At 40.3% G+C, this 12,276-nt stretch overlaps 1 protein-coding gene across 1 annotated transcript in view; it reads right to left on the bottom strand.

Annotated features, from left to right (window-relative positions):
• The window catches only part of LOC136006431 (uncharacterized), a 59,685-nt gene extending 55,574 nt beyond the window's left edge, over nt 1-4,111 (bottom strand). The window contains exons 1-4 of the mRNA XM_065664448.1: nt 3,622-4,111; nt 3,198-3,298; nt 2,639-2,708; nt 1,649-1,779 (exon numbers count right to left, since the gene is read on the bottom strand). Coding sequence (XP_065520520.1) covers nt 1,649-1,779; nt 2,639-2,708; nt 3,198-3,298; nt 3,622-4,111 — 792 coding nt within the window. The remainder of the gene's footprint in view (nt 1-1,648; nt 1,780-2,638; nt 2,709-3,197; nt 3,299-3,621) is intronic.
• Between the last annotated feature and the right edge of the window lie 8,165 nt (nt 4,112-12,276).

Here is a 12,276-nt window from a genome sequence, read left to right as displayed (position 1 = left end):
AAACAAACAGAACATCACATCAATGAGCATTTTGTAGTTATCTGCTCCAAGCCTTTTATTAGTATCAGACAACAGGTCTACTTCATAGCAACTCTAAGCAACGTGTAATCATTAAAATTCGCAACAACACAGATCAGCTGAATGGCTAAAAGCCTGAGACACACTTTTAACCACAGTTTTCCAGCACACAGAAAAATAAACCAGATCAACTGAAATAAACTGGTATATTCCCTGGGCTTAAAAACTATCTTTAATTGCTGTAGAACTGTATAAATCAAACCCTGAAAATAGAAATTTGTTTGCCATAACAGCAGTGGTGGCGTGGCAAGAAAACAAGGCTAATTCTGCAGCTCCAGGTCGTACCTGGAATACATTGTGTTTCCAGAGAGGTAGGTAGGTAGGGGAGGTGGGCATATTTTACCATGTATTGGTAGCTTGGGAAACCAGTGGATCCAGGGGCCAGTGACTGCATAGACTCAGTATCTAATGCTAGTTACAGAGGGAAACTATAGTGTGGAAAAAAGAAATGCCATGTTGAATTAATTTGGTATTCTGCTGAAACCCTCCAAACCACAAGTAACATTTCCTAGTTTTATTTACGATGTCTGGTATCAACAGTAGGAGTTGTCTCTAGACAGTAAACGCTGTCTCTTTTTGTTCCTGTAAGTTATGTACTAACAATAGAAAATCTATCTCAGATCAGAAATGTCTGTGCCAAGCTCAAATAATTACTATTTCACTGTCATACCAGTAACGAAATTCTGGACTGTGAATGCTAAAGTGATTTCAGTAGGACAGAAGTTCCTTGAAAGGAAGTCCAAGCACTGTGCATAATTTGCAAACAAACAATCTTACTTGTCCATCTTCCACATTCAATAGCATGCAGGGAGGAACAAAGCCTATACAGATAAATAATTTTCCAAGTTAAAAGCACAGATCTAACCACAGCGCAAACCTATCCCCTCTTAACCATTATCAATGTATAAACTGTTTTCACAATATCTTTTCAGGTATGGCAATGCTTTTTGCAGAACCAGACTTTATACATAAAGCACCGTCCTTTAATTCGAAAAAAGCTATGTATTTCATCTTTCAAGTTTTGTTTGTTTGGTTTCCTTTTTTTAATGTTAGAATTTCAAAACTCCCACTTAATATTACCTTACCAGCCATAAACTAATTATTTGGAAATAGAAATTACTACCTGTAAACAAAGTGACATCAGGAAATGCCTGTAAATTACTAAAAACAGCTAGAAGAGATGACCATTTGAATATGTGGTAACTACATCACATTTAAGTCCAAGAGATTTTAACAGTCAGGATTATTCAGTTTAGGCAGAAACAGTAAGTAATACTCTAGCTTTTCCTGAAGAGTAAGCAGCCCTTAGATCACATTCAGTTCACTTAAAAAAGATAAATAGCTTACCCAGTCATAAAATTCACCACCTACACACACTAAACACAGATGTGCCAAGAACTGTTTTCATGCATTAAAAAAATTAAATGAAGCAATAATTTTTAGATGCCTTTAATGGTAAAGGCTACTGCATAAAGATACACTAAGTTCCTATAGGACATTAAATGCCACCTTCGAGCTATATAGACTAATTTTCCACAGTTCTACTAAGCTTTAAGACAAAGTACAGTACCTCACTCATTAGGTCATCTCCAGCAACAACAGCTATTTTCAAATCAACATCTGCTTTCTTCGCCACCTCCTGAAGGGCAGCTGCACAAGCAAGCGGATTAACTCCACCAGCATTACTGATGACACGAACACCTCAACAAAAAAGAAAAATCATGTTCAGCGGCATCAACAATCACTTATATTTAAAAAACTTTAAAAAGCGTGCTGGAACACAGGCAAGATATCTTCAGACATCTAATGGAGTACTAAAATCATGTTAACATATGTACCCCACTTAATCTGTCAAAGGCTCAGAGTAACTCGATGCAGAATAGTTTACAGAAAAGTAATTGTTACACATACTTCCCACCTTTCCTTTATACGTGGAAGGAGAAAGTGACCATAAAAACATACATGATGAGGCAGACAGTATTAAAATAACTCCTACAGAAACAGTATTTTACACCAGTCATTCAAGAACCTTCAAACAACTGCATTTTAGCAGAAATACTCATCTATCTCTTATAAACTCCAGATTGTGTTAGCAAGGTACTGGGTACTTCAAAGTGATTCCCTTTCTTCTCTCAAGTTCAGAAAGCTGTATAATCATACTAATGTAAACAGAGGAAAAAGTAATCAGAAAATATATGATATACTACAGTTATATGGGAAGGCTCAAAAACTTTTACACTGCATTGAAGATGTCCAGCTCTGATGTTTTAACAAAGACCTGCAAAGTGATCTTCCATTCACAAATTAAAGCTACAATAAGAAATATATGGAGATGCATGTACGTATTTATAACAATCATGTCAAATGAATCAAATTTAAACATCGTCATCAGACTGCACTTCACATCTATTATGACTGGGTTTTGCTGATGCTTAAAGTATTATTCCTAGAGGACAGCAAAACATTGGGGTAAAAACCATTTGTTTATAGTAACAGAAACTACACAAAACTCATCTAAACAAGTGAATTAACATACAAACTCATGTGAGGAGCAGCCTACCTTTCCTGTGAATATCTTTTATATAGGGAGCCATGGCAGCAGAGACAAAATCTGGAGCGTAACCTAAAACCTTAAATAATAAAAAGCTGTAACCATTTGTTATGGTTAAGTCAACCCAATCCCTTTCCTTGGTTAAGATAAAAGAGAGAAGAACAACCAGTTCTCAAGATGTCTGGATAATGCTATTGAAAAGGTCGCGAACACTTCTACTAGATGAAACCGAGTATGTAAAAATAAAGCCCAGTTTTGATGGGGCTTTAAGTAACCTGGTCTAGCGAGAGGTGCCCCTGACCATGGCAGGGAGCTTGGACCTAGATAATTCTTAAGGTCCCTTCCAACCCAAGCCACTGTATGATTCTATTTAACGAATACATTTAAGTAACAAGTACGCAAAAGCAAACGTGTCCCCATAACCTGACATATCCTAAGCAGGCCCGGAGGATCATCCGGATCGGAGGAGAGCTCGGAGGCACGGGAGCCCTCGCATCACCGTGGAGCTTCACCCCACCCAGCCCGGCCCCTCGCTTGAGCTAAGTCGGGCATTCCGGCGGCTACTTACGGGAGACCGGGCTTTGGCAGCCGCCAGCAACGACATGGTAATCTCGGACAGATAATCGAAGACGAGGAAATCCAGCTTCCCCCCGTACAGCAGCTGCGGCACTGGCGGGGCAGGGAAGAACCGGCCGTGAGCACCACAGTACCGCGGCCCGGCCGCGGGGCAGCGCTGAGGCGGGGCGCGCCGAGCCGGCCCACCCCTGCTCCCGGCGGCTGCCATGCGGGCAGCCCGCCCCGCCCGGGCGTGCAGCGGCAGCCCCGGCCCGGCCGCTTACGCAACGGGGCTGTTTGCGGCGCTAGTAGCCGCCGCCCGCCCTACCGCGGGCCTCGCCAGGCCTCCGTGGCCCACCGACAGCCCCCACTGCCCAGCCGGCTCTCCCCGCAGCCCCCGCAGGCAGCTGCCCCTCCGGCCCCGTGCCTCTGCCTACCTGCGATCGCCGTGTCTCCCCAGAAGCCCGAAGCGCAGCCGATGCGCACCGCGGCTCCCGCCGGGGGCTCGCAGCCTGTGCTGCGCCGCCTGCTCCAGCGGGGCGGACGGGAGACGGCCCTCAGCAGCCGCGGTCCCCCGAGCCCCAGCAGCGCGGTGCAGCTCATGGTGGCGGCGGCCGAACGAGCTCCGGGCTCGGCGGCACCGCCCCTGGCTGAGGCCCAGTCCCGCCCCACAGCACGGCCCGGCCCAGCCCAACCCAACCCACGGGAGCAGGCTGATGCGTTGCTGGGGTCGCACAGGGGGCGGGTGGGGTGACTGGGGAAAGGGAGGGGAGGAGGGTTATAAACCCGGTTTTGCTGGGGAGAATGGCAGGAGGTGGGGAGTTCCCTCTCGGCCCGGCCGATGCTGAACGGCCGTGATGGCTCCAGGCAGGATGTGCCTAAACGGGGCGTCTGGCTTTTGGTTTTATTCTGTCCCATGCCAGACATGGATCCATGGCAGGCGGGTTTGGGGCCGCTGCATCACGGAGGTGCTCAGGGTTGGCAAGGGCACCCGTGCCACTTCTGGAGCTCCAGCGTGGAGTGTGGGGTTAACCATAAAGTGGAAACCCCATTTAGGGCTATAGTAATGTCAAAGGCATGTCAGCCTGGGTATGGAATTTTAATGAAGCTGTCTCCTTCTGCCATAAATAAAAGATGTATTTATTAAAAAATAAGGCTTTCTGTGGGAGTACACGTCTCAGTTTTGACAGGATGGGGTTTTGCAGGTCCCAGACTGTATTTCTAGTGAGTGAATGTGAGGTAAATGTCACCAAGGCAGCATATTCCCCAGTATTTGGGGAGGAACAATTTCACAGTCCTGCGGTCTGCATTGGAGGGCTGACTTTGAACACACTGTATATTATGAGGAACGGCTTGTTATGGAGAGAGACTTTTTAGCAGGACCTGTTGTGATAGGATGAAGGGTAATGGTTTTAAACTAAAAAAGAGCGGAGATTCAGGCTGGATGTGAGGAAGAAATATTTTTACACAGAGGGTGGTAAAACACTTGCACAGGTTGATCGGAGAGGTGGTGGATGCGCCATCCCTGGAGACGTTCAAGGCCAGGCTGGATGTGGTTCTGAGCAAGCTGATCTAGTTGAAGATGTCCCTGCTCATTGCAAGGGTGTCGAACAGATGACCTTGAAGGTCCCTTCCAACCCAAACTATTCTATGATTCTGTCTCCACAAAGGGCTGATCACATAGAGGTACTTCACAGTGACTCCCTTTCTACAGAAAATCCACATCATTCATCTGGTATGACAAGGGCTCTGACTGAATTGCTCTTATATGCTATTCTAATGCAATAGCTGCCAGGCCTCCCTTAACACATACGCTTTAATACTAAGTGGGTTTGAATTGTCTCTTGCAAATGATACAGTGATAAAAGTGGGGGTCTTCGCAGGGATGCTGAAAACCACAATGTTCAGTGTGACATTGACAGTGCTAAGTATGTGATGACAAAGAGGTGGTTTTACTGATATAAAAAGTAGCCGTGTTGAAAATACATGAACAAGTACTTCTGAAAATTGTTGTCAAAGTGTCCAGTTAGACTAATTTCTAATTGCAGTTAGAAATAATGCAGTTGAGAGAACATAGATAGAAAACAGTTAATTATGTGGTTTTAGAGTTTGGTTCTTAGGTGCAATGTTTTCCTATTGCAAAAAGGACATAAAGCACCCTTCTAACCTTCTCAGTGCCTAAGAAGTGATGAACATTTACTATCCTAATTTATTAAACAGGCAGAACCAAGGAGGTAACAGAGAAAAGCTGGTTCCCTACACATAGAGAGGACCTAACTTTTGATTAGTACATTTTTGAAGCATTTAATTATTATGTTGAAAGCTTCCAGGTTTCGAGTCCCTATAAACTAGTAAACATCCAAATAAATCACAGTGGGGGAAAAAAGACCCAAACCAACACAAAAATGTGTTACGTATACATAGCTGACTGCAGATAGCTTTGTCCTAAATATGTGTTTGTTGTAGCTCCTTAAAATAAACTTTGAAGCAAGAAGCAGAAAGAGCGCTGTCTGGTACAAAATACACAGCTATCAGTGTAGCCATAAAGACAAATGCTTTCTGTAGTTAAATTATGAGTGGCTTCCATGTGTGTAACAATACACATTGGAACACATTGCAATGTGTATTGAAGATCCAGCTTACTGTAACATAGGAGGGAACATGGCTAATCCTTATCAAGTCTTCAAATGGTCTCAAGTCCAGTAGTGAAAATAAAATGCCGTTTACCTTGGCTGAGGCTCCGTATCCAACATGCTGCAGTCCTCATTCACTTCTGTGCTTAAACATAGCCAAAATAAATGCCAATCACGAATGAACATCATAATTTACACCCCATGAATGTAAGTAAAGCTCCGGCTGAAATGGGTTGGGCCAAGATTTCGTGCTGCAAAACTGAGTTTCTGGGTACGAGAAGCCAAGCAGACATAAACAGTGCGGACCAGAGGCCAGTAGGTGGCTGTGTTTCACCACCAGCCGCACCCCCTTCGCCGGCAAAACCCCCCCTTGCCCCACGAAATGTCATCTACTCCCAGGATCCCCTGTGCCGTCTGCACTATGCCGAGAGGCAAATGTTACTATTTCGCCCTGGATGAACAAATGCATTTTATCTATATTAAGATATAAATATTAACATGCACCTGTGTTCACTGGTAGAACAGTTTTGGAATCTAGAGGGTGCTTCATTCTTTTAACTTTCAAGTATTTTTGCAGCCTGGTTTGACAGCAACTGCCATTTGTTCTGTGAAGGGCTGGGTCTTGCTTTGTCATAAACCATTTTAAGGCCTTAGGGAGCCTTAAATGCAGTTTTAGAAAGTTTGAAAATGATGTTTATGTGTGTGTGAGAAAATGAATATCTAACGTGTATAAAGTGCTAGTACACAACTGGCCTTGTTTCAGCTGGGATAGAATTATTTGTTGTGGCTTAAACTGCCAACACTTCTTAGTTGATCTACCAAAAACACAAGGAAAGGGTTTAGGATTGTTTCGATATTGTTTCCACTATTTGCAGTGGTGCACTGAAGAGATGGAGGGGTCAAAGCCTGTATTCTGTTGTTTTCCCCCATCAATTTGTTTCTTACACAATTTAGACTTGTCAATAAGAAGGTTGAGGCTCCAACAAAATAATCCATTTTATTGTCAAGAGTAATTTATACAGTTCCTCTATTCCTTCCATTTGATTAGACAAATTATTTTCTCAAAGACTGTGAGTTTACATCATCATCATCATTCCATTATGAGCACTAATATTTAGCTCAGACCCTATCATTTAATCTGTTATGTTAGGGTTGTATTGATGAAAACAGAGGCAAATTATTTAGAGGCTCTTTACCAGGTAGGGTCAGGAAACAATGTTCTGTCACAATCGAGTCTTAATTTTGAGACTGTGGGCTTCAGGTGATTTAAGATTTTAGAAACAATTTATTGCGCTTTGAGGACATTAGGTGGCACTGTGTAGTTATTGATGAAGCCCAGAAGAAACTACAGTCAATAACAAGCCTATGTGAAATTCATACTCGGAAGTACTAGTAACACACTTCACTGTATTTGTGGCCTACATAGGGGACATAGGTCAATAATAATAGAAGCTGTAATTCTGTCACATAATAGGAATCCATTGTTTAATGTGCAACTTTTGAGAGTAAGCAAGATTCTGAATTTTTCTCATAAATCTCATAAATTATGGCTTAAATTTTCATACTGGAGAAAGAAAAGGCTGCAGAGTAGGAAAAAAGCAAAACAGCAAAGAGTATTGTCCAAGGGTCAACTGTAGGTCAGTCCAAGATCCAGTTTCCTTCAGTGACTGTAAATACTTCAATTTACTTCTATTATGCTAGTGCCGTTGATGTTTCAAACATAGGCCCGTGCTTCCCTCTCTGTAAACAGATTTGTGCACCAGCATGGAGCACACGTGATGTGTAAAAGAAATGTGAAATTCATTCTTCTACTAATATCATCCTGAATTAATAGTGTTCTGAGATAATCCTGGAAGTCAGGGAAGACAACACAGAGCACATTTTAACAAAGCAAATACATTGTGCATAATTTCTCTATGATTTTTCTGACAGTCAGGCTTACTCTGATTGCTTAAAAAAAGTACAAGAAACGTATTTCACATGCCAGCATTTTACTGGCCTGAAATTTGCAAATTTTCTAAGATGGCATTTAAACACTGTGAAATATATTACAGTTTTGCTATATTTCCGTTAATGTTACTGTGAATAAGTTCCTGTCCAAACCAACAGTATCAGCAGATACCGACAAGCATTTTAGTTCAGTGAATAGGCTCTGTTTATTGAGAGTCTGTCCTCTCAACTAATTACAAAATATTCAGCAAATATTTGAATTTATTACTTATCTCATTCCCACAAATTAGTGTATCTCTGTTTAACAAATGGAGTTCACTGCTCTTGCCCTCAAGGTAAAGTATACATTGCAATCTCTCTTTTGCAGACGGTCTGAAAGCCAACCTTTTCTAAGTGAACCAACAGTTGAAAATGATCTCTGTAAATCAGTAAAGGGAGAGAATCTGACATGTTGTATCTAATACTCCTATTTAAGGCACAAACAACTCAAAGCTCAATAATGATGTTTAACTCATCACAACACATGGTTTGGGGCTTTATAGTATTTTAGTAGATGTTTAGCGTGTTGAAGTTTAACATCCTATGCTCTGGGACTCAGAAGAACCTCAGCTGTGACAAATCAACAAAACATGTAATCTTCTGAACTATATTAATTTTGTTCCTTTATATCCTATTTCTGTTGTGTTTAGAGATATGTTCTCTCTTAGTTCCTTAAGATTTGGATGAAATATAAATAAAATTTTTAACGTATGAAAGTAAGCAAGCAATAAACTAAAACACTATATGATTTTTAAAATGTAAGATAATAGCTCATCCAAAGCATCAAACATCTGGCTTATGGACATAAGGTATTTTCAGATGTACAGGAATGATGAGGTGCCTTGATTTTTGACCTTTTTAATTGTTAAAGATTTTTGAAAATTTGTAATAATATTCAAAATCAAGATAAGAGCTGTGTATTAAACTGATGATGCATTAGCTACATAAACACCCCTTGGTTATTCTTTGCAGAAACCCAACGGTCTTTTACGTTCCTATATTACATACAAAAAGTGATCGGAAAAATTACCACAAGAACATTAGTAACAAACTAGATGACTTTCAGCAGTCATGCATCACTGTAATATCCATGCTTAGGTTTAAGAAACTATAGTATCCCACTGTTATGTAAGAATACACTGTAAAGTGAATGAAAGCATCTCTTCTGCATTCATGGTTTGCATGCAGCAGAGTATCCCATGAATTCTTTCCAAAACTGAAGCCTCTGGCTGAGATGAAATACATAAATTTCTTATTTTTTCCTCACTCAGTTTTCAAAGAATAAAGTATTTCCATCCTGTATGTAAACAGAAGTATAGAGAATATCTGTACTGGTGTCACAGGTGAAAAAGAAATTAAAGCATCTCCCGCACAGAGCAATTGATTTTTGCTGACTCACAAATCCTCCAGGCATTTCACTTCAGGAGGGGTGAGAAGGAAATCTGTTGCACAGAATGGACTATTTTGGCCTATTGGCAAGAATGTTGTGATTTCACTTTTGCCCAAGTTTTTAATATTGAAAGAGAAAGAGAAAGACGAGGTACAAAACTTTTTTTTTTCATTTTCACTTTCCTGCAGTTGTTTGTTTAGCACACCAGCAACATAACTTCAATAGTAGGCTGCTTTTTTGTCGTCTCTGTTTCCCATCCTAATTACCACTTACTGATTGACTGACCTAGCAAAGGAAATTTTGCCCACTAATCTGTATAGCTTATTAGTTGTACAAACAGGGTGATGCATATTAGTGATAGACTGCAAAGGAGACAATTTTTTCAATATTTACTATTGGGAATTTTTTAACATTTACTTTTGGTATTTATTTTTAAATTTATTTTAAATTTATTTTTAAATAAGAAAATCAACTTCTGGAGCATCTGGATCACTAAAGCATTTCTGAAATACTGCAACTGAGTTTTCAAGTTAGATTGTTAAGGCATGTAAGTATGAGTCATAATTTAAAAAACACTTATTTTTCCAAGACAGACATGAGAATACTCTGGGACTAATATTCAGGAACTAAACAAACACAAGCATGTTTCTGATTTGTATTTCTGAGTGAAGATTTACTATGAATAACGGGAAGGTGTTGGATAGTCTCCCAGTGGCTGTTTGACAAAAATACTAACAAAAATTGAGTTGGAGAAAGCTCTTTCTAAACAAATAATGATTCACCTTTGCTATCTGCTCAAAAATAAGTTGAAAGAAAAAAGTAAACTGACTGAGAACTCTTCTTTTCACCTGTGCTACACGAGTTGTTCCTCATTTGTTACCAAATTAGCAAATAGACTTACTGGAAAGAAAAAGCTGTTCAGAAAATCAATGCAGTCAAATTATGTTGGACATGCCTCAGAGTACAACTAGGCCTCTAGCACATTTGTTTGGTAAATGGGTCAGCTATTTTGCAGCCAGGGTGATCCAAGACAAAATTACGTGTAAGGGAGGAAAAATACTACATAGTCATTCCACTAAGAATACCTGGTTTTCCAACTTAATGAAAAGCAGGAACAATTTATTTGCAAGTCATGCAAGGTAAAACTTTTGAAGAAAAGGAAGCAAATATAGGAAGGGATTAATTATTCAAGGCTAAATCATGATCATGTAATCAGTAAAGCAAAAAACATTTCCTGAGGTTTAAATATTTGCATCTTCTGCTAAGAAGTACAAGTGGTTGCAACCAGAAATACAACTATGCAACACTTATAAATGCAGTGCACAGGTATTTTGTACAATAAAGCAATGTTTTTGCTTTATTCAAAATTTATCTATTCCTTCATGCATGTAAATATAAGTAGTGACAATTTTGTGTAGCACAAATATCTCACTGAAAATTCAGTTTTCCAATTCCTAACCTATTTGCAGGCATAATGATCCTTTTGTTTTACCCACTCAACTAGCTGATTGTCTGAAACAGTTAAACTCTACTTACACATTGAAATTATTTGATTACAGCCATTTTCATGTTTTAATTGTAAAATGTTAGGCATTTAATGTCAAGATTAACTAAGATATTACTGCCAGTGTTGAATGTTGTCATCTTTTCTGACTCCTGAAATTCTTCCCTAGGAATGTAAGATAAATTTTCCCTATTCTGTTACCAGATATTCTTCTGAAATTGTTTCAAGCCTGTATATACTGCTGTTAGTGACAAAAGGGAAGGGTGTATTTGTTAATCTGTTAAAGGATGAAGGGTACTTGGATTGTGTTATGTGGTTTGCTTTTCATATCATGAACATTACGTGCCTGTCTGCACTCTTAAGTCTACATCTGTGGTTGGAGCTTGGCCAGTGAGTATACAAAGTTCATACAAGCGACATACTCATGCTATATTGTCATCTAAAGGAATCCTGGCAGTGCATAGCCACCTTCAGGACTCTCCGAATCCCATGTCATGACCCACAGCCAGTGTAGCAGCAAAGCAAGCTCAATATGTGAGCCACAGTGGCAAGGAGATTAATATGTTAAGAGCACTAACGAAAAAAATAGAAAACAACAGCAGGTAGACTTTTAGACAGTTGTATTTACTTTATTTTCACTCTTTAGGAAACAGGGCTAACCATGTGAAAGGTGGAGTCGTGTCCTATTTGTGTCAGTAAGGACAACAGAAGCAGATTCTGCACATGACTCTTTGAAGTGGGCAAGTGAATTAATGCCAGATTTGGAAGGACAAACTTGTACTATTGGCCATCCATTGGAAAGGACTTTTGGCAGTGTGGCACCTAGCTCACTGGTCATCAGTAGAGTTACTGGAAAGCTGGCTCTCCCATGAACAGTGCTTCAGCTTCACATAAGTGTCCCATAAATTTGGTTTTCGGCATCATAAATGCTCAGGTTTTCTTATAGTAGGATATGGCTGGATCCTTAAGCATGATATATTGAAGTCAAAAGCCTCATTCCAAATTGTCTCATCACAGATGATACTGTACAGACACAAAATGAGGATTTCTCTGGAGAAGCCACAGCCTAAAGATCAGGTGCAGGGCATACAGTTAAAGCTATTAATGCTATAATACAGACAGCAAGCAGAAGCACATACATGAAATAATTTATTTGGGATAAAGGCCAAAGCAGAAGAGAGAGCCTGTTGCCAGTTTTGTAGGCATACCGCATAAGGCAGGTACTGACAACATTAGTTCCCCAGCAAGGAAGCTTTGACCAAAGTCATTCAGATGGACTCTTTGGGTTGAAGGGTAAGGGAGATTCATACTTTCATTGTCTGTGAGAAACACCACAGGCTTCTTTTCCAGATGTGCCACTGCCCAACATGACTTCATACCTTTCTGTGCCTCAGTTTTGTCATCTGCAGGGTAGGGAAAATAGTGCTGATTCTTTTTACAAAGCACATTGAGTTCTGTGTCATGGAAGTGCTACATAACCACAAAACAGTATTTATCGTCAGGCTATCAACAGTTGTTACACATAATTCAGGTAACTACTGCGGCTTTTCCTTGTGCTGTTTCAGTGAAACTTCTA

The sequence above is a fragment of the Lathamus discolor genome, chromosome 1 (genome assembly GCF_037157495.1).
Source record: "Lathamus discolor isolate bLatDis1 chromosome 1, bLatDis1.hap1, whole genome shotgun sequence".
Taxonomy (NCBI): domain Eukaryota; kingdom Metazoa; phylum Chordata; class Aves; order Psittaciformes; family Psittacidae; genus Lathamus; species Lathamus discolor.
This window is presented reverse-complemented; position numbering and strand designations above follow the sequence as displayed.